The sequence below is a fragment of the Theropithecus gelada genome, chromosome 7a, assembly GCF_003255815.1.
Source record: "Theropithecus gelada isolate Dixy chromosome 7a, Tgel_1.0, whole genome shotgun sequence".
NCBI classification, from domain to species: domain Eukaryota; kingdom Metazoa; phylum Chordata; class Mammalia; order Primates; family Cercopithecidae; genus Theropithecus; species Theropithecus gelada.
Window position 1 is genome coordinate 19,797,030 of NC_037674.1, and position 26,855 is coordinate 19,823,884.

General features: G+C 39.3%; 1 protein-coding gene across 4 annotated transcripts in view; it reads left to right on the forward strand.

The window, feature by feature from the left end:
* Positions 1-26,485, forward strand: part of CASC4 (cancer susceptibility 4) — a 123,408-nt gene extending 96,923 nt beyond the window's left edge. For 2 of the 4 annotated variants that reach the window (XM_025389717.1, XM_025389718.1), the window contains exons 9-10: positions 13,338-13,505; positions 24,041-26,485. In XM_025389717.1, coding sequence (XP_025245502.1) covers positions 13,338-13,505; positions 24,041-24,111 — 239 coding nt within the window. In that variant the 3' untranslated portion in view covers positions 24,112-26,485. The remainder of the gene's footprint in view (positions 1-13,337; positions 13,506-24,040) is intronic. The other 2 variants (XM_025389719.1, XM_025389720.1) reach the window with 1 other exon arrangement.
* Positions 26,486-26,855: the final 370 nt, after the last annotated feature.

The window sequence follows — 26,855 nt, forward strand, 5'->3', positions numbered from 1 at the left end:
TTTGTATTTAGAAGCTTTGAACAGAGATAAGAATTTACTTCAAATGTCAGCTCCCATATGGAAAGTCACAAGGGTGGTTACTCCAAACAGTAGGGAGTGATTGTTGATCAAACTACTTCTCGTATTGATTTTTCTGTATAGCAGCAGGGTTTCATTTATTTAACAGTGGTTATTAATCATTCTCCCAAGCAACATTGGAGAGGCAAGCTAGTGTATCACAGAATACCTGATCTTCCTTTACATATAGAATTATTATTATTATTTTTTGAGACGGAGTCTCACTCTGTCGCCCAGGCTGGAGTGCAGTGGCGCAATCTACGCTCACTGCAAGCTCTGCCTTCCAGGTTCACCATTCTCCTGCCTCAGCCTCCCGAGTAGCTGGGACCACAGGTGCCTGCCACCATGCCCAGCTAATATTTTGTATTTTTAGTAGAGATGGGGTTTCACCATGTTAGCCAGGATGGTCTCGATCTCCTGACCTCACAATCTGCCCATCTTGGCCTCCCAAAGTGCTGGGATTACAGGGGTGAGCCACCGCGCCTGGCCTACTTATAGAATTTTTAAAAGTATTTTCCAATCTCTAGTCCAGATGGCTTAATGAGTTCGCCATTGACATAGCCACCCAGTGTATGAGATAGCAGACCATGGACATAGCTGACCAAAAGAGAAGTTACTTGGAAGGTTATATTGAGATACTCAGCAAGAATGTAGCAGACTGTGGCAAAGAGACAGACAGATATAGATACCAATGTGTTATATGTCATATGTATATATGACAGAGATGTTATGAGAAATAGAAGATGTATGTATGTTTAATAGAGGTTTTAAGAAGAGATTGGAGGAAATGGTGGGTAATCAGTACTTGAAAGGAATTTTGAAGAAAGACTTGAGTCTTCAGGTTGAATGTATCTGCTAAGTATTAGGATAAATGAAGAAAATTCTTGCTTTTAGACATTGTAACGAAAACTTGAGAGTATGAAAAAATAAACGAAAAAATCTTAAATGATACCAGAAAACATAGATTCCAGGCTGGAGTGCAGTGGCGCAATCTCTGCCCACTGCAACCTCCACCTCCTGGGTTCAAGCAATTCTGCCTCAGCCTCCCAAGTAGCTGGGATTGTAGGCATGAACCACCATGTCTGGCTAATGTTATATTTTTAATAGAGACGGGGTTTCTCCATGTTGGTCGGGCTGGTCTCGAACTCCCAACCTCAGGTGATCTGCCTGCCTCAGCCTCCTAAAGTGCTCGGATTACAGGAGTGAGCCACTGCGCTTGGCCCCCTGTTCTAAGGTCCCTCATCCCATTTATGAGAGCCTCATCCCCCTAATGGCCTAATCACCTCCCGAAGGCCCCATCTCTTAATACCACCACATTAGGGATTAAGCTGCAACATGAATTTTGGAGAGGACACATTCAAACTGTGGCAATTATTAGTTACCTAAATTGGCTCATGAAGATTTGAAAACTTGAATAAACCAATAATCATTAAATAAGTTGAACAGATATCAAAAGTTCCCCCTTTACCTCAAAAGAGACTGGTAAAAATTAATGAGAGTTTAGCTTGATTACTAATGCAGGGTCACTGTATGAAATCAAGCAAACCAAAAAGTGGTTCTTTGAAAAGGCAAGTGAAATTGGAAAGACCGGCCGGGTGTGGTGGCTTACACCTGTAATCCCAGCACTTTGGGAGGCTGAGGTAGGCGGATCATGAGGTCAGGAGATCGAGACCATCCTGGCTAACACAGTGAAACCCCGTCTCTACTAAAAATACAAAAAATTAGCCGAGTGTGGTGGCAGGCACCTGTAGTCCCAGCTACTCGAGAGGCTGAGGCAGGAGAATGGCGTGAACCCGGGAGGCGGAGCTTGCAGTGAGCCGAGATCATGCCACTGTACTGCAGCCTGGGCGACAAAGTGAGACTCCATCTCAAAAAAAAAAAAAAGCAAAACAGAAATTGGAAAGACCGTCAGCACACATTAAGACAGAGATGACACAAATTCTCAATAACAAAAATGAAAAAACATCAATATAGATCCTACAAATAATATTAAAGGACACATAATAAGAGGTATTATTAATTTAATGCCAAAACATTTGCAAAGTTAGATGAAATGGCCAATGTCCTAGAAAAGCACTTCTGTACAAAACTGACACAAAAAGATAGGGAAAATCTGAATAGTTCCATGTCTATTAACATAATGAATCTGTAAATTAATATTTTGGTACCTAAATGGTTTCATTGGTGAATTCTTAATTAATTAATTTATTTATTTCATTTTTGAGATGGAGTTTTGCTCTTGTTGCCCAGGCTGGAGTGCAGTGGCACGATCTCGGCTCACTGCAACCTCTTCCTCCGGGGCTCAAGACATTCTCCTGCCGCAGCCTCCTGAGTAGCTGGGATTACAGGCATGCAACACCATGCCCTACTAATTTTGTATTTTTAGTAGAGATGGGATTTCTCCATGTTGGTCAGGCTGGTCTTGAACTCCCAACCTCAAGTGATCCTCCTGCCTTGGCCTCCCAAAGTGCTGGGATTACAGTGTCAGCCACTGCACCCAGCTGGTGAATTCTTTCAAACATGAAAGAATACAACCAATGTAACATAAACTTTCAGAGAATTGAAAAGGAAAAAACACTCCCCAACCCATTTTATGAGACCAGCGTAAGTTGGATAGCAAAACTAAGAATATTATGAGAAAGAAAAATTATGGCAGTTTCTCTTATTAATATAGATATAAAAATCCTAAACAAGGCCAGGTGCATTGGCTCACACCTGTAAATCCCAGCGCTTTGGGAGGCCAAGTCAGGCGGATCACCTGAGGTCAGGAGTTCGAGACCAGCCTGGGCAACATGGTGAAACCCTGTCTCTACTAAAAATACAAAAATTAGCTGGGCACCGTGGTGCACGCATGTTGTCCCAGCTACTCAGGAGGCTGAGGATGGAGAATCGCTTGAACCTGGGAGGCAGAGGTTGCAGTGAACCGAGATTGTGCTACTCCAGCCTAGTGACAAAGCGAGACTCGGTCTCAAAAAAAAATTCTGAACAAAATATTAGCAAGTCAAATCCAGAGATAGATAAAAATTATACACATGATGACCATGTTGGATTAAATCTGAAAATTCAAGGTTGTTTAATACTTGAAAAGCAATCTATATAATTTACCAAATTAATTTAACAAAATATATGAGGAAAATCATCTCAAAAGATGTAAAGAGAGCATTTGAGGAAATCCATGCATTTATGATAAAACAACCAATTTTAAGCAAAGGAAGATTAGAAAGTAATTTCCTTAATTCGATAGAATATTTTAAGCATCCTATAACATATATCAAATTTAATGATTAATTCTCAAAAACCTTCCCCTTGAGATCTAGAAAAGGATACCCACCATCATCACTTCTATTCAGCTTTTCACTGTAGATTCTAATCAGTGCAGTAAAGCACAGAAAAGGAAATAAAGAGTATAGAGATTGGAAAGGAAGAAATATAACTGATAAGCTAATATTATTTGTAGACAATATGATTTTATATGTAGAAAACTCAAAACAATTTATAAACAAATATATTTAGCAAAGTCATTACATGCAAGATTTATATACAAATTATATTTCTGTATATAGCAGCAATAAACATAGTGAAACTTTTAAAAAGAAACTTTTCAATAGCATAAAAACATCAGATACCTTGAAAAGTTCTTACAAAAGATTTACAAGAACCTCTATAAGCTACAAAATATTGTTGACAGAAATTAATTAATATATAAATAAATCCATGTCCATGGATTGGAATGCTCATTGTTTTAATTATGTCATTTCCTCACAGATTAATCTAGAACTTCATTGCCATCCCAAGTATAATCCCGGCAGGATTTGGGGGTTTTGGGTGGAATCTGATAAGCTGACTCTAAAATGTGTATGAAAACTGCAAAGGAATAAGAATAGCCAAGACAATTTATAAGAGTAATAAACTGTAAAGACTTCCACTATCAGATATGAAGATTTATTATGATGCTTTTTTTTTTTTTTTTTTTTTTTTTTTTGGAGACAAAGTCTCGCTGTATCACCTAGGCTGGAATGCAGTGGCGTGATCTCAGCTCACTGCAACCCCTGCCTACCACATTCAAGCGTTTGTTGCCCAGGCTGGAGTGCAGTGGCACAATCTTGGCTCACTGCAACCTCCACCTCGCAGGTTCGAATGATTCTTCTCCTTCAGCCTCCTGAGTAGCTGAGATTACAGGTGCATGCCACAACACCCGGATAATTTTTGTATTTTTAGTTAGAGATGGGGTTTCACTATGTTGGCCAGGCTGGTCTTAAACTCCTGACCTCAAGTGATCCACCCACCTCAGCCTCCCAAAGTGCTGGGATTACAGGCATGAGCCACTGTGCCCGACCTACTATGCTATTTTATACAAGGGACTTTAACATCCATGGATTTTGGTATTTGTTGGGGTCCTGGAACCAGTCCTCACTGGATACTGAGGGAGGAACAACTGTATTCACCATAAATCACTTTGTAGGATCAATTGACCTCATCAGTCTGGTACATAATGGCCCAGGCCTCACGCATACAAAAACATTTGTAAAGCAGAATATTTCATGGGCTCAGAGATTATCTCTCAGAATCCAGCCAAGGGCCACTCCTGAAAACAAAGCTTTCTTTGGAATGTACAGGGTTTGAGCAACCACGACATACATTGCATCACAACAGGAGATACATTCTGAGAAAGGTGGTTTTTAGTTGATTTCATCATTGTGAACATTATAGACTGTACCTACACAAATCTAGATAGTATAGGTTTGCCTTGGAAATGGGGAGATGGTAAGGTTGTTCAGATGCTGTTAGGTATAAATTATAGCTACCATACTTCTTTCATTTCCTTGATTTCTCTTTACCTTCCAAAAGTCCAGTAAATCAGTCAATAGATTGCTTCCTGTGCCTACTATATGCAGGGCCTATATATACCTTGAGATAGAAATGTGGTCTTTTTGCCCTAATATGTTCCTGATAATGAAATCAATTCAAAAGCCAGTCAATAGTTTGCCTACAATTGTTTTGTGTATAAAGCCTGCAGTAACATTTTTGTTACAGTTTGTATACCCCAGCCTCCCATCTCTCATGATGATAACTCATATCTCAACAGATTATAAGTCATCACGTGTCATTTACCTTCCGGATACTTGAAATAGTCACAACTCTAGGTATTAAATTGAATAATGCAAGATAAGTTGAATGTGTTAACTACCAAATGAATAAATGAAATGATAGTGAATATTACCAATAGATGGCTAGAAAAAAGAGGCTGCCGTCCTTAAACTTTCTTTTTCATTCTCTCTAGGTTTATTGTAACTAGATCTAATAGTTTCATGTTGCTTATAATAGTGGCAATATAATAAATTAATGACATAAAAATATAAACTTAAAAATAAAACAGTTGAGAAATTGAAACCCATAAATGAACATTGGACTAATGAAGCAAAAGTGACTCATCTTGATGTTTCCTTTGACTTATAGTACAGAATTAAAATATACAGCCTAGTTTTTCTTGATTGAAATACCCTTTTGTGATTAAGAAATGTTATTATCCTCTTATTTTCTACTGGTTTTTATTTTTGAACGTGTTTCTATTTTATTTCACCAAAAATTTAAAACTATCTTTAGGGCCAGGTGCGGTGGCTCATGCCTGTAATCCCAGCACTTTGGGAGGCTGAGGTGGGCGGATCACAAGGTCAAAAGATCAAGACCATCCTGGCCAACATGGTGAAACCCCATCTCTACCAAAAATACAAAAATCAGCTGGGTGTGGTGGCATGCACCTGTAGTCCCAGCTACTGGGAAGGCTGAGGCAGGAGAATCTCTTGAACCCGGGAGGCAGAGGTTGCAGTGAGCTGAGATCACGCTATTGCACTCCAGCCTGGCGATAGAACAAGACTCCGTCTCAAAAATATAATATAATAAAATTTAAAAAAACTATCTTTATTTACCAAAGACTGCCAAAGTCATATGAACTTCAAAAGCATGCAGGCTAGTTATTTAATTTATGAGTTCATTTATTTATAGGTCAGTGATACCATGTAGATAGTATACAAACATACATGTGTACCTGTACACATAATACAGACAGACAAAAGTAAAGACTTTACAACTTTGATTTTAAAATTTTAGCCATGAGGCCTGGTGTGGTGGCTCATGCCTGTAATCCCAGCACTTTGGGAGGCCGAGGTGGGCAGATCATTTGAAGTCAGGTGTTCGAGACCAGCCTGGCCAACATGGCGAAACCTGGTCTTACTAAAAATGCAAAAAAAAATGTAGATGGGTGTTGTGGTGTACCCCTGTAATCCCAGCTACTGGAGAGGCTGAGGCAGAAGAATCGCTTGAACCCAGGAAATGGAGGTTGTAGTGAGCTGAGATTGCAATACTGCACTCCAGCCTGGGTGACAGAGTGAGACTTCATCTCAAAAAAAAAATTTTTTTTTAATAAAAAATAAAATTTTAGCCACGAGAAATGGCTATATTTGCTTTCTCATTTAACATTTGCTTTCTCATACCTTCCCAATAAAACTCACTAGTTTAAAAGGATAGTTGTAGTCAAAAGTATCAAACTATGCCTTTGTAAATTGAAAAGGTTAAAGTTTATCTATTCCACATGACCGAAGCTCTTACTGAATTTCTTCTCTACTACTTTCTGAAGTTTGTAGTCTGATATTTGAGATGTCTTACAGAATGTCTAGCATTCTGTGTGAAGTTTTATTGTGTTGTTTAATGTGAACTGAAAAGTGCGTTAAATTTTCACCTGATTAGGTGATGTGGAGCATGTGAAGTTAAGACCACATGGTATATGAATTAAAGTAAAATGTATGAAAAATTACTTCATATGCATGCAATATATGCTTATTATATATTTAATATACTTTAGCTCACTTAGCTCAGAAAAGGAATTTAAATATTGAAAATAATCTTTTACAATTTTTCAAACTTAATACAACTCAAAGACTTTCAATAGCTAGTGGGTGTGTTGTTTCTTTGTGTTCTCATGTTTAAACTATTGGGATGAAGCTATCTTGTTGCTGATAATCAAATCATTTTCAGCTGGCCACCAGAGTGAACATAATATTTAAGTGCACAATTGAATTTTGCAACAATATAAGGAAATACGGGATCCAAACTAAATATAATTACTTTGTTACTCCCCTAGCTGGGCACAGATTTAACAGTTTTGTTACTGAGCAGCAGAATTGTACTAAAGGTTGTAAAAAGTTGAAATGCCTCAGAGATGAAGTCTGCTATTTAATTCCTGTTAAGACACATCATAAGCCGGGTGTGGTGACTCACACCTGTAATCCCAGCACTTTGGGAGGCTGAGGCTGGCAGATCACAAGGTCAGGAGATTGAGACCATCCTGGCTAACACAGTGAAACCCCATCTCTCCTAAAAATACAAAAAATTAGCCGGGCGTGATTGGGCACCTATAGTCCCAGTTACTCAGGAGGCTGAGGCAGAAGAATGGCGTGAACCCGGGAGGTGGAGCTTGCAGTGAGCCGAGATTGTGCCACTGCACTCCAGCCTGGGTGACAGAGCGAGACTCCATCTCAAAACACACACACACACACACACACACACACATATCATAGATTTATACCATCAAATGATAACTTTGCCCTCATTACTTTTTTCTCTTCTTAAATATTGTCATTCCCCAAGATCAATTCCTTGACTTATAGCTATTTTCTGTAAATATTTATTTCCTAAAATAAATTATATTCTGATAGTTTAACCGATCACCTTGAAATTTATGAGTTTTAAATCTACATGCTTATCTCTCACTTTGCACCTAGATTCTAGATCCATATAACCATGTGTCTATAAAACATTTTCATTTGGATGTCATACTGTAGCCCCAAATTCAGTTTATCTAAAGCAACATTTGCTTTCTCATACCTTCCCAATTTGGGTATAGGTAGCATTAACTGTAGTTTCCAGACTAGGATTTGGAATAATCCTTTGACTCTTTCTGCTCTATTATGTCATATATTCGTTTTGTCATTTTCAAACGTATCTGATTCATCAGTTTCTAACATTTCCTCCATCTTCCTAGTGTAAGTCCTCATAGCTTCTTACCTAAATAGCTACTGGAGATACAGTAAGGCATAAGGCAGATCAGATTTCTGTTCTCAGGGAGCTTAAAAGAAATCTTGACTACTGGTTATTGCCTCCTACATAATGTTCAAACTCACTCTATCAAAAGGAAGCCAACTGAAGCTACTGTCTCCATGTTCAGATGTTACTTTCTAGAGCACTATGCAATAGCACACATACCATCACTTCCTAATTTGTTTACTTATCTGTTTTCCTTACTATACTCAGTTATAGGAGATGAAGATAGGATGTTATTTTTGCTTTCTATTTTTATTTTTGAGACAGAGTCTCATTCTGTCACCCAGGCTGGAATGCAGCAGTATGATCATAGCTTACTGCAGCCTGAAACTCCTAGGCTGAAGGCTCCTGAGTAGCTGAGATTACAGGTGTGCGTCACCATGCCCAACTGTAGATTTATTATTTATTTTTGTATCACAGTGCATAGTGCAATACCTATCACATACATCAGTGAACCATGGATGGATGAAGGAGCATTGTAGATACTTCCATACACTTTGTCATTGGATTTAAACAGTGACCACAAGTGAATAGAGGAGACTTTTTTTTTTTTTTTTTTTGAGACAGAATTTCACTCTTGTTGCCCAGGCTGAAGTGCAAATAGAGCAATCTTGGCTCACTGCAACCTCCGCCTCCCAGGTTCAAGCCATTCTCCTGCCTCAGCCTCCCAAGTAGCTGGGATTACAGCCACCTGCCACCACGGCCAGCTACTTTTTTGTGTTTTTAATAGAGATGGGGTTTCTCCATGTTGGCCAGGCTGGTCTCAAACTCCTGACCTCAGGTGATCCACCCACCTTGGCCTCCCAAAGTTCTGGGATTACAGGCATGAGCCACCATGCCTGACCCTGTAATTATCCTTAATTTGCTTGTTGAAACTTACTCTTTCTCATATAAATACAGTCAAATTAATCTTTTCACTGTCTTCTAAATACCCCATCTTTGTTCTTACCTGTTCTTTCAATGCTTCTTTCTTTCCCTGTCATAGTCTAATATAATTGCCTTCTTTTTGAAACTTTCCCTTCTCTCACATTGACACGTTGCTCTTAAATGTTGAATAAGTTAGCAGTCTGTTATATTGATCCATATTATGCATTTTTGTCTGTACCATTATATTCATTCAATGTTTAATGCAAAGTTTGTCTGATCTCCTTGTCCTGATTGGCAACTCTGTGTAGTTGATTCTGTGTTTTTCAACTTTTGTTGTCTGTGAGAATGTTGGAAGCCCAGTATTAAAGGTTAGCTATAAATATTTCTCCAAACACGATGATTCTGTATATATAATAGCACAGATCACTATTTAACAAAGAGCAATTGTGTCATTATTCATTCTTGTTGATATGTTTATTATCTCTGAGTATCACTGTAATTATAGTATTAAAATTTTGACTAAATTTAGGCTAGGCAGATCATCAAACACCTAAAAAAAGGAAATTTTACATTGTTCTGTTGGAATATTATAGTAGGTACAAGTGGGACATTTCTTTATTCCATGTCTGACAATATTAGTAAATGATATATATTTTTTTAGTACCTTGTCTTAGCCTAATTTTTTGAGTCTTCTGTATTTCATAACTTTGATTTTAAAATGAAGGCCGGGTGTGGTGGCTCACTCTGTAATCCCAGCACTTTGGGAGGCCGTCTCAAAAAAAAAAAAAAAGGGAGGGTGTGGGGACAACAGGAGACTGAAGTAATTGGAGTAACTGGGGCCAATAAAAAGAGCCCCAGTTTGGGAGGCGGGCAGATCACCTGAGGTCAGGAGTTCAAGACCAGCATGGCCAACATGGTGAAATCCTGTCTCTACTAAAAATACAAACATTAGCCAGTCGTGGTGGTGGGCGCCTGTAATCCTAGCTACTTAGGAGGCTGAAGCAGGAGAATCACTTGAACCTGGGAGGTGGAGGTTGCAGTGAGCTGATATCGGGCTACTGCACTCCAGCCTGGGCGACAGAGTGAGACTCGGTCTCAAAAAGAATAAAAAAAGAAAAAGAAAATATAGATTTCTGTAAATCTCTTTTTACTGCTTATATTGACATCATTTATTTTATTATTCAAAAAGAGATAATAAAACTCATCAAAATGTTTGATTTATAATTAGGAGACAGAGTATTTTCTTACAAATAGCCTACCTATTCTCCTGTATGTTTCTTTTCTCTAACTCTATTTCATCCACTTTTCTATTTATTTATTTATTGTACATACTCCAAGCTTATACTAGAATAGTTTTAAAATGAATTCATGCTCTTTTTATTGGCCCCAGTTACTCCAATTACTTCAGTCTCCTGTTGTCCCCACACCCTCCCTTCTTTTTTTTTTTTTTTTTTTTTGAGACGGAGTTTCACTCTTGTTGCCCAGGCTGGAGTGCAATGGTACAATCTCAGTGAGCGGCAACCTCCGCCTCCTGGGTTCAAGCAATTCTCCTGCCTCAGCCTCCCAAGTAGCTGGGATTACATGCATGCACCACCACGCCTGCCTAATTTTGTATTTTAGTAGAGACAGGGTTTCTCCGTGTTGGTCAGGCTGGTCTTGAACTCCCAACCTCAGGTGATCTGCCCACCTCGCTGCCTTTTCTTTTTTTTTTAGACAGTCTTGTTCTGTCGCCCAGGCTGGAGTGCAGTGGCCCAATCTCGGCTCACTGCAAGCTCTGCCTCCTGGGTTCACACCATTCTCCTGACTCAGCCTCCCCAGTAGCTGGGACTACAGGCGCTCACCACCATGCCCGACTAATTTTCTGTATTTTTAGTAGAGATGGTGTTTCACCGTGTTAGCCAGGATGGTCTTGATCTCCTGATCTTGTGATCCGTCCGCCTTGGCCTCCCAAAGTGCTGGGATTACAGGCATGAGCCACTGTGCCCGGCCACGCCTGGCCTTCTTTAAAAGCCTCTGGGCCGAGACGGGCGGATCACGAGGTCAGGAGATCGAGACCATCCTGGCTGACACGGTGAAACCCCGTCTCTACTAAAAAATACAAAAACTTAGCCGGGCGAGGTGGCGGGCGCCTGTAGTCCCAGCTACTCGGGAGGCTGAGGCAGGAGAATGGCATAAACCCAGGAGGTGGAGCTTGCAGTAAGCTGAGATCCGGCCACTGCACTCCAGCCTGGGCGACAGAGAGAGACTCCGTCTCAAAAAAAAAAAAAAAAAAAAAAAAAAAAAAAAAAAATAAAAGCCTCTGTAAGTGCAATTTGTCCTTTAATGATTTTCCTGATGGACTCTTTACCCAACAATTAGAAATACATTGGCTTGATGATGTGATGAACCATCTGTAGAATCGACCAGTACCCCCATAATTCTATTTGTACTTAACCTTTCTTTCCAAGCAAAGGAAGCTGTTAATTTTTTTCCTGAGTGTTCCATTGCAATGTAAATTTTACTTATTTATTTATCTATTTATTTATTTTTAGAGATAAGAGTCTTGCTGAGGTGCAGTGGCACAATCGTAGCTCACTATAACCTCAAACTCGTGGCCTTAAATGATCCTCCTGCATCAACCTCCCAAGTAGATAAGACTACAGAAACCCGGCTAATTTTTTTTTTTTTTTTTTTTTTAAGAGAAGAGGTCTCACTCTGTCACCCAGGCTAAAGTGCAGTGGCAATATCCTAACTCACTGTAGCCTTGGACTCCTGGGCTTAAGCAGTCCTCCTACCTTAGCCTCCTGAGTAGCTGAGACTATAGGTGTGGACCACCATACCCAGCTAATTTTTGTATTTTTTGTAGAGATGGATCTCACTATGTTACCCAGGCTGGTCTCGAACTCCTGGGCTTAAGCAATCCTCCCACCTTGGCCTCCCAAAGTACTGCTATGACAGGCATACGCCACTGCACCCAGCCTGCAATGTAAATTTTTGAAATATATTTTTAAAAATTTAGACCTATCACAGAAAGTTGTTAAATTTCTAAGTCTCAAATTCTTGCATTATTAGGAAGTTAATTTTATGGATTAAAATAAATCTACTTTTATGCTAAGTTAAACTTAATGTCTAAGTATAGTTTTAGTTGTACTTGCATTTCTAATGCAGATCCTAGTGTGCCTAACTTTTTTATTTTCAATGTCTAATTGTTGAATAGTTTTCTACAGTAGGTATTATGTCTATTTATCTTCTTCTTTTTTTTTTTTTTTTTTGAGATGGAGTCTTGCTCTTGTCACCCAGGCTGGAGTGCAATGGCACAATCTCGGCTCACTGCAGCCTCTGCCTCCCAGACTCAAGCAATTCTCCTGCCTCAGCCTCTTGTGTAGCTGGGATTACAGGCACCTGCCACCAAGCCTGGCTAATTTCTGTATTTTTAGTAGAGATGGGGTTTTACCATGTTTGCGAGGCTATTCTTGAACTACTGACCTCAGGTGATCCACCCACCTTGGCCTTCCATAGTGCCGGGATTACAGGTGTGAGACACTGCACCAGGCCTGTCTTCTTGATTTCTAATGGTTATGAATGTGTACAATATAATGGCCTGATATAGGTCAGTTTTCTTAAGATTCCATTGACTTTTTTAAAAATCTGGCTTAGGAAATGAGAAGAGATACACCAGAATTACTTGAGGTTTTTTTTTTTTTTTTTTTTTTTCTTTTTTTTAAACCACTAGGGATTCTGATGGCTTACTTTCTTTGCCATCCCTTTTTGGAAATCCAAAATGTACGCCACCATACCTAGCTAAGTTTTGTATTTTTTGTAGAGAAAGGTTTTGCCATGTTGCCTAGGCTGGTGTCAAACTCTTGAGCTCAAGCGATCCACCCACCTCAGCCTCCCAAAGTTCTGGGATTACAAGCGTGGGCCACTGCACCAGGCCTAGATTTTCAAATTTTAAATATGTATCATATCTAGTAATAAAATAATGTATTCTCCTAAAATGTTAATTTAGACACACTTATATTGGAGAAGTCATTGGTTATTATGAAAACATTCCTAAAAATGGTGCCCATTTCTTTAAGAAATCATTTAAATCTTAAGTGGCAAGTACTAAAATTAACACAAAAGAGAAATTCTTTTTTAAAGAGAAGTTATGTATTTTCAGAGTCTTCGCTCTTACATACTTTTGTCTTGGATAACTTTCACAAAATGTATCCTTTTATATCCAGTACCCCAAAAGTTGCCAGGTTTCACTTGTCTACTTTCTGGTCTGCCTTCAGTATAGATTCCTTCTTTTCTTCTCTCTTTACTCTTGAATTAATCCTCTACCTACTTCACAGGCCGATTCTTTGATGAGAATGAATCCCCTGTTGATCCGCAGCATGGCTCTAAACTGGCGGATTATAATGGGGATGATGGTAACGTAGGTGAGTATGAGGCAGACAAGCAGGCTGAGCTGGCTTACAATGAGGAAGAAGATGGTGATGGTGGAGAGGAAGACGTCCAAGGTGAGCGTGGGCCTGGCCTCCATGCTATAACCGTGAAACCCACCTCTAAGTTTTTTGGTTGAATTTGTGTAGAATTTTCCCTACCTATTAGTGGCAGTGTAACCTAAATTTTTTGTTTTTTCTTTGAGATGGAGTTTTGCTCTTGTTGCCCAGGCTGGAGTCCAATGGCGCGATCTCGGCTCATTGCAACCTCCACCTTCCAGGTTCAAGCGATTGTCCTGCCTCAGCCTCCTGAGTAGCTGGGATTACAGGCATGCACCACCACGCCTGGCTAATTTTGTATTTTCAGTAGAGACGGGGTTTCTCTATGTTGGTCAGGCTGGTCTCAAACTCCTGACCTCAGGTGATCCACCCACCTCAGGCTCCCAAAGTGTTGGGATTACAGGCATGAACCACTGCGCCCAGCCAACCTCAGTATTAATATGAAGAGGTTCTGTGCAGTTTTTCAGTTTTATTTTGAAAACTGTTTTATAATAGTGGCATTTGTAAATCTGTAAATTATTTTAATTTTTTAAAATTTGGTTATCATGTGTATTATTGATACAGCTACAATTTAAAACTTAGAATCTTCAGAAATTTTAGAATTAAATTGTTTAAAATGACTCTAGACTACCTAAGGCAAATGCTCCTAGAAAATACACTTTTCCAATTTCTCATCTAAAGACATTTCATTACAAATATTGCCCAGGTAGCTTTTTCGTTATAAGGAAAGTCACAAAGGGAACGGTCTTCTCCACACTGAAGATAAGATTATTTCACCACTGACACAGCAGAGGAAGGCTAATTTTGAATTTTTTCTGAGAGGCTTAAAATTTATATTTAACAATCAATGTGTGAAGATTTGTTTTATATTTATTACACAGATTCAACATATTTTTCTTATTCACTGTGTTACTTCTGCTGAGCATTTAACTTAATGAAAGTTCAGAATCTACCTGTGTGCATGCAGCCCTACCCATGCATGCATATCAGAGTGTTTTTCTCTTTTGCAAGTTTTTAGGCCAGTTTTCTGCCTGCTTATATTGTTTAGTAGTATTTGTGGAGCTATTTCTCTTTTCTGTAAAAGTTGATTGTGACCTTAGTGGGTGATACGTTAAATTTTTATGTGATGCATGGAAATTTTTCATCATAACATGCTTGATTTCTTCCTTACCTGTTTTTAAAGTAATTAAATTTTTATTTAGGCTTATGACAAGCATTGTTTTTATAAAACCCAGAAGAAAATGTAGTTGTTCTACAAAATTATATGGTTTGTAGAAAAAAGGGAAACTAGAGACTCTGACTTCTACCTAGGCACTGTTATAATAGTTCATTTAGTTTAGGAAAATTATTATTACTGGGGATAGAAAAGAGATTAATATGTGCTAGGAGTTATATAAGGTTATATTTATAAGAATTTCTCAAACACTTTTTGGTAATATTGATACTGATATACATATAACCTTACAATATTATGTACTTTTTCTGTAATCTCATCCTTTTTTCATAAATTTTATCTTTTTTTTCTCATTGCTTTTGTGATTTGTTTGGATTATATTTGTTTGCAATTATTTATAATGTTTTAAGGTTTTTTCATGCATGTATATCATATCAGCAATTAGATTGTAAGCTCTTGGAGGGCAGGAATTTTTATTTATTTTGCCTTCCATTTTGTTTGTATCCTTTTCTACCTTCATGCCCACCTCCCACAGTACTTTGCGCATTACCCACCCGCTACAGTACTTTGCACATTGTCATTAACTGATAATTATATGCTTTTCTCATTGAGCTTTTATTCTTATAACTGTGACTAGGGTAATAACTCTTTAACTTCTGGTCTTACAAGCTGCTTGGTTTACACTTTCAAAATTCTCTAATTTTTTTAAAGGCTTTTTCATCTCATTGGATAATTTTGAGATTTTTATTATAATGGTTTATCTCAGTCTTTGTTTTCAGTCATTTCTTATATTTTGTCTATCTTAAAGTTGATAATTGTCACAAAATTTTGATTTAATATTTGTATGGGTTTCAATCTATTGTACGTAAATTTATTTTCAGTGCCTTCTCTCTCCCTCTCTTGTACTCTTGTCCTTCTTCCTCCCCTGATTCTCACTGCCACCTTCTACTTCAAGTCCCCAAGACCCTCATGTTGTCCTCCCATTCCTTTCACAAGAAAATAGATTCTAAGGATTGAAGAAATGACAAAAGATGATGTCCTCAGTGAAGTAGAGAAGGGGTTGTTACCTTTTTGGATTTCCCTGTTTGCAAGTTAATCTTACTGGAACTGAGTGTTGCCATTTACCATTTCTTGTCTCATTCTGGCATTCTCTAGATGATAGTGGCAGGATAGGGCACCTATAAAGGGGACCAAGAACAAAAAGATGCAGGAACATCAGCTCCAACAAATAAAGAGGGCTAAGTAAGGAATACTGAGGAGACTTAAATAATTGGTTTATGTTTGTTTGTTTGTTTGTTTGTTTTTTTGAGACGGAGTTTCGCTCTGTCACCCAGGCTGGAGTGCAGTGGCGCAATCTCGGCTCACTACAAGCTCCGCCTCCTGGGTTTACGCCATTCTCCTGCCTCAGCCTCCCGAGTAGCTGGGACTACAGGTGCCCACCACCTCGCCCGGCTAGTTTTTTGTATTTTTAGTAGAGACGGGGTTTCACCATGTTAGCCAGGATGGTCTCGATCTCCTGACCTCATGATCCGCCCGCCTGGGCCTCCCAAAGTGCTGGGATTACAGGCTTGAGCCACCGCGCCCGGCCTAAATAATTGTTAACATGTTTCCAGGGATTCTTTTTTTTTAATTGAGGTGGAGTCTTGCTCTGTCACCCAGGCTGAAGCTGAATCTTCCTGTTGTAGAGTTGATTTTTTTTTTTTTTTTTTGAGACGGAGTCTCATGTCATCCAGTCTGGAGTGCAGTGGTGCAATCTCAGCTCACTGCAACCTCTGCTTCCAGGGTTCAAGCAATTCTCTTGCCTCAGCCTCCCAAATAGCTGGGACTACAGCCGTGCACCACCATGTCCATCTAAGTTTTGTATTTTTAGTAGAAATGGGGTTTCACCATGTTGGCCAGGCTGGTTTGAACTCCTGACCTCAAGTGATCCACCTGCCCCAGCCTCCCAAAGTGCTGGGATTACAGGCATGAGCCACCACACCTGGCCATCCAGGGATTCTTTAGGTATATTATTGACTGTCCAAAAAGTAGGGAGAGGTAATTATGGCTGTTCCCTAATTTATCAACAAATTGGATTCCAAGTGTTCATTACTGTGCCAATGTGGAAATAATGGTTGCGTTCCCAGTACGGTTTGCACTTGTAGCCAAAGCAGGCAGAACATAGAGTAGAAAAAAACATTAGTCGGCCAGGCACAGTGGCTCACACCTGTGATTCCAGCACTTTGGGAGGCCAAGGCGGGCGGATCACCTGAGGTCAGGAGTTCAAGACCAGCCTGGCCAACATCTCTACTAAAAAATACAAAAATTAGCTGGGCGTGGTGGCAGGTGCCTGTAGTCCCAGCTACTCAGGAGGCTGAGGCAGGAGAATTGCTTGAACCCGGGAGGCAGAGGTGTGGTAAGCCAAGATCGCACCATTGCACTCCAGCCTAGGTAACAGAATGAGACTCTGTCTCAAAAAAAGAAAGAAAGAAAGAAAAAAAATTAGTCTAGAATCAAGAGATAGTCTGTGTATTGCTTTTCAAGTCACTTAAACTCTCTGGGCCACAATTTCTTCATCTGTATGAAGACTGCTGAATTAGAATACATGATCTTTCTCAGCTTTAAAATTCTGTGGCCACATTCAAGTTGGAATCACTATATATATAACACAAGTATTATTAGAAAATATGTTTCAGATTTCAGGATGTCTGAAACAGATCTATTCCCAAATACATGAAAGAAGGTAGAAACTTTATTGCCACCATTGTGACTCTACAGCGAAAGATAACAAAAAATGAAGCACACACTTAATGTTCTATTGATAGGGGCTCTTCTCTGCTCTCTAGTAGTAGGAGTAGTTTCTTAAGTTGTGAGGTCCCTAGGATTAGAGATTCCAGCTGCAGGATAAGATTCTGGCTTCACCTAAGTATACTCTGGCTTTGGTCTCCAAAATTGTATATTATGAATTGAGGCTTTGGCAGCATATCTGCCAGTAGGGAGCTGAAGCATTCCAGCCTTATCTCTGATACCTGTTCATTACATTATTAATCATTGGGGTCAGCACTACTTGTAGAGTGTTTTGTAGAATTAAGTGAGGCCTAGTTTTCCTGTGTTTACAATTATTTATATATATAATTATACATATAAATTATATATAAATAATATTTATATGAAATATACATTCTTATATATTTTAATAAAAATGTGTTTGCATATTTATATTTATATAGATATATAAATGGTTATATATTTATATTATATATCATACATGTATAATATATTTCTACTATATATTTATAATATATTTCTATTTTTTTATATATATATATATATTTATTTTATTTTATTTTATTTTTTTAGACAGGGTCTCCCTCTGTCACCCAGGCTGGAGTGCAGTGACATGATCATGGCTCACTGCAGCCTCAACCTCTTGGGGTCAAGTGATCCTCCCACCTCAGTCTCCTGAGCATCTGGGACTACAGGCACGCACCACCATGGCTGGCTAGTTTTTTGTATTTTTTGTAGTGGCAGGGTTTAGCCGTGTTTCCCATGTTTCCCAGGCTGGTCTTAAACTCCTGGTCTCAAGCAATCAGGCCACCTTGGTCTCCCAAAGTGCTGGGATTATAGGCATGAGCCACTGCACCTGGCTCCTCACTGGCTTTTTGCCTTTTTGCTCCAAGTTCTTGCTTTTTTTTTTTTAATTTTTTAAATTTTCTAAGATGGGGTCTTGGTATGTTGCCCAGGCTAGTTTCAAACTCCTGAGCTCAAGCTATCCACTTGCCTCAGGCTCCCAAAGTGTTGGGATCACAGGCGTGAGCCACTGCACCCAGGCGATAGAGCTTTCTTTTTTTTTTTTTATTTTGTCGCCCAGGCTGGAGTACAATGGTGTGATCTCAACTCACTGCAACCTCCCCCTCCCAGGTTCAAGCAATTCTCTTGCCTCAGCCTCCTGAGTAGCTGGAATTGCAGGCGTCAGCCACCATGTCCAGCTAATTTTTGTATTTTTACTAGAGACAGGGTTTCACCATGTTGGCCAGGCTGGTCTGTTTGGCCAGGCTGATCTTGAACTCCTGACTTCATGATCTGCCCACCTCAGCTTCCCAAAGTGCTGGGATTACAGGCGTGAGAAACCACACCCAGCCATGGTACACTTTCTTTAATGGAGGTAGCCTTTCTTGACTTCAGAGGGAATTTAGGAATTATTTAATAAATTATGGATGTCTTTAAAATATTTCCTTTAATATTCATTTTACCTTGATGAACTATATAATATTTTGCTGCTTCTTAAAATGAACTAAAATACTAGTTCTTATATTTAGTGGTTATCTGTTATTCTACATTAGATTTGGTTAGGTGATTTCATAATCACGTACTACTGCTTGTTTGTTTGTTTTTGTGTTTTGAGACGGGGTCTTGCTCTGTCGCCCAGGCTGGAGTGCAGTGGCGCAATCTTGGCTCACTGCAACCTCTGCCTCCTGGGTTCACGCCATTCTCCTGCCTCAGCCCCCCGAGTAGCTGGGACTACAGGCGCCCGCCACTATACCCAGCTAATTTTTTGTATTTTTAGTAGAGATGGGGTTTCACCTTGTTAGCCAGGATGGTCTTGATCTCCTGACCTCGTGATCTGCCCACCTCAGCCTTCCAAAGTGCTGGGATTATAGGCGTGAGCCACTGCGCCCGGCCTTTTTGGGATTTTGTTTGTTTGTTTGCCTCAGCCTCCCCAGTAGCTGGGACTACAGGCTCCCGCCACCACTCCCGGCTGAATTTTGTAATATTTTTAGTAGAAATGGGGTTTCACCGTGTTAGCCGGGAGGGTGTGATCCGCCCGCCTCGGCCTCCCAAAGTGCTGGGATTACAGGTATGAACCACCGCGCCTGGCCCTTTTTGGAATTTTTAAGTGAACAAATGAAAAGCGAAATCAGGATAAGAGCAAATGTCTAGGAACAGAAAAACAAATCTACTCCCAGCTCATGTACTTAACAAACATGATTTAGTTCCTAAAATTATTTGGACCTGTAATCATCTTCCCAGGAAAACAGAGATAACAACTGTATTATCTCTGTTTTGTGTTACACTAAAATATTACACTAAAATATAACACTAAAAATATTACACTGAATGGTGTGAACCCGGGAGGCGGAGCTTGCAGTGAGCCAAGATTGCGCCACTGCACTCCAGTTTGGGCGACAGAGCAAGACTCTGTCTCAAAAAAAAGCCCCAAAAGTGGCTGGGCGTGGTGGCTCATGCCTGTAATCTAGCACTTTGGGAGGCCGAGGCAGGTGGATCTCCTGAGGTCAGGAGTTCGAGACCAGTCTGGCCAACATGGTGAAACCCTGCTTCTACTAAAACACACACAAAAAAATTAGCTGGGCGTGGTGGGGGTGGGGGGGCACCTGTAATCTCAGCAACTCGGGAGGCTGAGGCAGGGGAATTGCTGGAACCTGGGAGGCGGAGGTTGCAGTGAGCCGAGATCTCGCCATTGCACTCCAGCCTGGGCCACAACAGCGAGACTCCCTCTCAAAAAAAAAGAAAAAGAAAAAGCCGGGCGCTGTGCCTCATGTGAGGCCTGTAATACCAGCACTTTGGGAGCCCGAGGCAGGTGTATCACGAGGTCAGGAGTTCGAGACCAGCCTAACCATTGGTGTAACCTCGTCTCTACTAAAAAAGAAAAATACAAAAGTTATCCGGGCATGGTGGTGCATGCCTGTAATCCCAGCTATTCAAGAGGCTGAGGCAGGAGAATCGCTTGAACCCAGGAGGTGCAGGTTGCAATGAGCCAAATTTGTGCTACTGCATTCCAGCCTGGGCAACAGAGTGAGACTTCGTTTCAAAAAAAAAAAAAAAATTCCAAAAAGTAAAGACACCTTTTCCTTTCAATAACTTTCCTATTACATTTCTCGAAAATTATCCACTGCTCCATGATGATTAAGTCTTAATTTAATTGTTATATTAAAGTCCTAAAAGATGTGTTTATAGCCATAAGGTGAGATTCTATAATGTGGATCCTAAGGAGAGCTTTCTGGAGAGGTGCCCATGATTATTTTCCCTTTTGAAAACAAAGATAGGCTGGGCGTGGTGGCTCACGCCTGTAATCCCAGCACTTTGGGAGACTGAGGCGGGTGGATCACCAGGTCAGGAGTTTGAGACCATCCTGGCTAACACGGTGAAACCCTGTCTCTACTAAAAAAAGACCAAAAAAATAGCTGGGCGTGGTGGCGGGTGCCTGTAGTCCCAGCTACTCAGGAGGCTGAGGCAGGAGAAGGGCGTGAACCTGGGAGGTGGAGCTTGCAGTGAGCCAAGATCATGCCACTGCACTCCAGCCTGGGCGACACAGGGAGACTCTGTCTCAAAAAAAAAAAAAATTCTTTTTAAGTAAAGAGTTTTTTGATAAGAAATTGATTAGCATGTATATAAAGTAAAAGTGTGAAAATTGATATAATTTCAGGCTTTAACACATATTAAGACAGATTTGAGATTATCATGCCTAGTGGATTATACTATTTAAAGATATCGCTTCTCGGGCTTTTGGCTGAGATCAAGTGTACTATTTAAAGATAGATCATTTGTTAAGAATATGGGGTAGTCTGGATGCAGTGGTCACAGCTGTAATCCCAGCACTTTGGGAAGCTAAGGTGGGCAGATTGCTTGAACCCTGGAGTTAAAGACCAGCCTGGACAACATGGTGAAACCCTGTCTCCATAAAAAAAATGGAAAAATTAGCCGGGCATGGTGGTGTGTGCCCATAGTCCCAGCTACTCAGAAAGTTGAGGTGGGAGGATCCCTTGAGCCCTGGGAGGTCAAGGCTGCAGTGAGCTGAGATTGTGCCACTGTACTCCAATCTGAGTGATGGGAGTAAGACCCTGTCTAAAAAAAAAAAAGAAAAAAAAAGTGGAAAATGGTTGTCCGAAATTCTAGAAATGAAAATTTCTATAAGTTTAACAGGAAAGTTGTTGAAAAATAAAGTTGGTTTGTTTGACTTTTTTTTTTTTTTTTTTTTTTTTGGAGATAGGATTTAGCTCTGTTACCCAGGCTGGAGTACAGTGGTGTCATCTCTGCTTACTGCAACCTCTACCTCCTAGGCTCAAGCAATCCTCCTACCTCAGTCTCCTGAGTAGCTGGGACTACAGGTATACACAACCATGCCTTGCTAAATTTTGAATTTTTAGTAGAGACTGGGTTTCAGCATGTTGCCCAGTCTGGTCTCGAACTCCTGAGCTCAAGTGATCTGCCTGCCTCTGCCTCCCAAAATGATGGGATTGCGAGCTTGCACAACCATGCCCGGCCTGTTTGTCATTTTTGAAAGAAGAAAGTTTTAGAGTGTTAAAACCTCTCATACCTAAAGTAATAGTTTTCAGAAAACGATAGTATACATATGAATTTAGATTCCAATGTATAACTTCATTTAAATTATATTAACAAAAATTAAGCTATTGGGTAATAGTATCTGTGAACCAGAATGTAAGAAAAGTGATTTTTTAAGTCTGCAGAGAAGCCAAAAGATATCATAAAAATCCATGGTGAAACCCCATCTCTACTAAAAATACAAAAATTAGCCGGGTGCAGTGGTGGGCGCCTATAGTCCCAGCCAAAAAAAAAAAAAAAAAAAAAAAAAGCCAAGTACTCCAAAGGAACTCTCCAAGGCTCTGATCAAAATACTTTTCATTCTTGTTCTAATATAATTTTAATAATCTTGGCTGAGGCCGGTGGATCACTTGAGCCCAGGAGTTCCAGACCAGCCTGGGCAACAGGGCAAAATCCTGTCTTTACAAAAAATACAAAATGTAGCCAGGTGTGGTGGCGTGCACCTGTGGTCCCAGCTACCTGGGAGGTTGAGGTGGGAGGATTACTTGAGGCCGGGAGGTCGAGGCTGCAAGTGAGCCATGATAACACCACTACACTTGAGCCTGGCCAACAGAGCAATATTCTGTCTCAAACAAACGAACACAACTCTTGAGCAGTCTCATTTCAAGACCTGTAATTTGCAACAAAATTAGAAAAGAAGGATTGCTATTGGCAGGTAAACTGACAACAAGGCAAAGTGACAACTCATAGCCAAGAAAGAACCAGAAAAATCTGTAATAGCCAAATAAATCAAACTCCATAGCACTACTTGGAGTAATTTAATATAGCTACTCAAAGAGGCTTTGAGGATTTTATTAACAGTAATCTTTTTTTTTTTTCTGTTTAATTAAGAAAAAGTGCCGGGCGCGGTGGCTCAAGCCTGTAATCCCAGCACTTTGGGAGGCCGAGTCGGGCAGATCATGAGGTCAGGAGATCGAGACCATCCTGGCTAACCCGGTGAAACCCCGTCTCTACTAAAAAATACAAAAAAACTAGCCGGGCGAGGTGGCGGGCGCCTGTAGTCCCAGCTACTCGGGAGGCTGAGGCAGGAGAATGGCGTAAACCCGGGAGGCAGAGCTTGCAGTGAGCTGAGATCCGGCTACTGCACTCCAGCCTGGGCGACAGAGCGAGACTCCGTCTCAAAAAAAAAAAAAAAAAAAAAAGAAAAAGTTAAATTTTGGTTGTTATACTCCATTTAGGAAGCCAAAAGTAAGCTATTTGCAGAGAGGCAAAGAAATTCACTAAAATGTTAAATGTTGGGATTATAAGTGACTTTTATTTTTCTATTTTTTATAATTTTTATAATACTAATATTGGATACTTTTATAATTAGGAAAAAAATTGATTTTTAAAAGCCTGAAAACGTGTACAGAAATGTTTCTACCAAAGCTTTAATTTAAAGAACTAATTATCATCTATATAGAAATAATATATTTAGGCTGGGCACTGTGACTCAACGCCTGTAATCCCAGCACTTTAGGAGGCCAAGGTGGGCAGATCACCTGAGGTGAGGACTTCAAGACCAGCCTGGCCAAGATGGTAAAACCCCATCTCTACTAAATATACAAAAATTAGCCAGGCATGGTGAACAGGTGCCTGTAGTCCCAACTACTTGGGAGGCTGAGGTAGGAGAATCGCTTGATCCTGGGAGACAGAGGTTGCAGTCAGCCAAGATCGCACCACTGCACTCCAGCCTAGGCAACGGAGTGAAAGTCTGTCTCAAAAAAAAAAAAAAAAAAGGACTATATTTATATAAAAATATTAACTTCTCAATATTTGTGGGTTCCTAAAGTTTTGCTAGCTATGTCTATCTGGCTCTATCTCTGCTTGTCTGTCATCTATGTCTATTTTTTAAAGATTTGTTAAAATTAATCTTGCAAAATAGTTCCACATACTTTTCACTCTTTAGCCAAGCAGCTAAGAAATAGAACACTATTTGTACCAGGTATAAAATAACAAGCAGGAAACTACTTTAAGGCTGAGAAAAACTGAGACATTAATTGGATTTCTGCAGTGATTTAAAAAATAATATGTTGATACAAAATTATTTTACTTACAGATGATGAAGAACGAGAGCTTCAAATGGATCCTGCCGACTATGGAAAGCAACATTTCAATGATGTCCTTTAAGTCCTAAAGGAACGCTTCAGAAAACCTAAAGTGCTGTAAAATGAAATCATTCTACTTTGTCCTTTTTGACTTTTGTTGTAAAGATGAGTTGTATCAGTTGTAAAGATACATTGAGATAGAATTAAGGAAAAACTTTAATGAAGGAATGTACCCATGTACATATGTGAACTTTTTCATATTGTATTATCAAGGTATAGACTTTTTTGGTTATGATACAGTTAAGCCAAAAACAGCTAATCTTTGCATCTAAAGCAAACTAATGTATATTTCACATTTTATTGAGCCGACTTATTTCCACAAATAGATAAACAGGACAAAATGGTTGTACAAGTTATATGTGGCATAGCATAACCACAGTAGGAACAGAACAGATATTCAGCAGAAAACTTTTTATACACTAATTTTTTTTTTTTTTTTTTTTTTTGAGACAGAGTTTTAGTCTTGTTTCCCAGGCTGGAGTGCAATGGCACAATCTTGGCCCACTGCAACCTCCATTCCACCTCCTGGGTTCAGGCAATTCTCCTGCCTTAGCCTCCCAAGTAGCTGGGATTACAGGCACTCGCCACCATACCCAGCTAATTTTTGTATTTTAATAGAGAGCTAATAATTGTATATTTAATAGAGACGGGTTTCACCATGTTGGCCAGGCTGGTCTTGAACTCCTGACCTTAGGTGATCCTCCTGCCTTGGCCTCCCAAAGTGCTGGGAGTACAGGTGTGAGCCACTGCGCCCAGTCTGCACACTAATTCTTGTTAGCCCAACAGCTGTTCTATTCTATCTACCCCTCATTTCATTCTCAAGGAGTCATACCTAGAATAGTTACACACAAGAGGAAAACTGGAAGCCAAACACTGGACAGTATGTATACAAAGTCACCTCCCTACTCCTTTTATTTTACAAGAGTGCTGATGTGTTTTGGCAGATGAGCTTTCAGCTGAGGCCTGATGGAAGTTGAGATAACCTGCAAAGACATAACGATATTTATGAGTTATATCTTAATTCCTGAAATTGTGGAATGCATGATTGACAATATAGTTTTAATTTTTATTTTTTCAAGTGATACCAGTACTATTTAACTATAGCCAGAACTGGCTAAAATTTTTATATTTTCAGAGTTGAAGTTGGTGAAGACATTCATGATTTAAACACCAGATCCTGAAAGGGGTTAAATCTACTTTGAAATGAATCTGCAATCAGTATTTCAAAGCTTTTCTGGTAATTTTAGTGATCTTATTTGACTAGACTTTTTCAGAAGTACTAAATAAGGAATTTTAACAGGTTTTTATTAATGCACAGATAAATAGAAGTACAGTGAGGTCTATAGCCATTTTATTAAAATAGCTTAAAAGTTTGTAAAAAAATGAATCTTTGTAATTACTTAATATGTTAGTTAAGAACCCATCAAGCTTATATTTGCTGGACTTACAAATTATTTTAAATGCATTTATCTTTTTTGACACTATTCAGTGGAATGTGTAAACTAGCTAATCCTTGTTTCTGATTTAAAGCACTTTTAAATCTTATCCTGCTCCCTAAAAACAAAAGTAATTTTTGATCAAAAGGTTTTGATCACAAGGGGAAATTTAAGATTGTTAACCCTGTTTTTCAGAAGGGCTACTGTTAATTGCACATAAACATGAAATGTGTTTTCCCCTGTGTGCTAACAGATTCTAGTCAAAATTCAAACTTATAGTGGTAAAGAAACAGGTTGTTCACTTGTTGAGGTGCAAAAATTCTTAAAAGACTTCTGTTTGAAATTGCTCAATGACTAGGAAAAGATGTAGTGGTTTACTAAAATTGTTTTTCCACCATGTCAAATTAAACAATTCATGCCTTTATAGGGTCAGGCCTACAATGAATAGGTATGGTGGTTCATAGAATTTTAAAAATAGAGTTAAAGGGAAGTGATGTACATTTTGGGGACATTAGGGTAGGGAGATGAATCAAAAAATACCCCTAGTAATACTTTATATTTAATACTGCAAAAGCTTTACAAATGGAAACCATGCAATTACCTGCCTTAGTTCTTTTATCATAAAAACAATCACTTGGTTGGTTGTATTGTAGGTATTACTTATACAGCAACATTTCTTCAATTAGCAGTGTAGACATTTTATAAACAAATCTTGGACCAATTGATAATATTTCTGACTGTATTAATATTTTAGTGCTATAAAATACTATGTGAATCTCTTAAAAATCTGACATTTTACAGTCTCTATTAGACATACTGTTTTTATAATGTTTTACTTCTGCCTTAAGATTTAGGTTTTTTAAATGTATTTTTGCCCTGAATTAAGTGTTAATTTGATGGAAAACTCTGCTTTTAAAATCATCATTTACTGGGTTCTAATAAATTAAAAATTAAACTTGTTTCACTGTGTTGCTTATTCTAATACATACACAAACATCACATTCATGAAGTAAATACATTTTAACACTAAAATCTGAGTAAGTTTAGCACTCATTTTAAGTTAAGCTAAACTTAAAAAACCAGATATTTCTTTTTTTTTTTTTTTTTTTGAAACAGAGTCTCACTCTCTTGCCCAGGCTGGAGTGCAGTGGCACATCTCGGCTCACTGCAATCTCTGTCTCCCAGATTCAAGCAATTCTCCTGCCTCAGCCTCCCAAGTAGCTGGGATTATAGTCACGTGCCACCACACCCAGGCAATTTTTGTATTTTTGGTAGAGACAGGGTTTCACCATGTTGGCCAGACTGGTCTTGAACTCCTGACCTCAGGTGA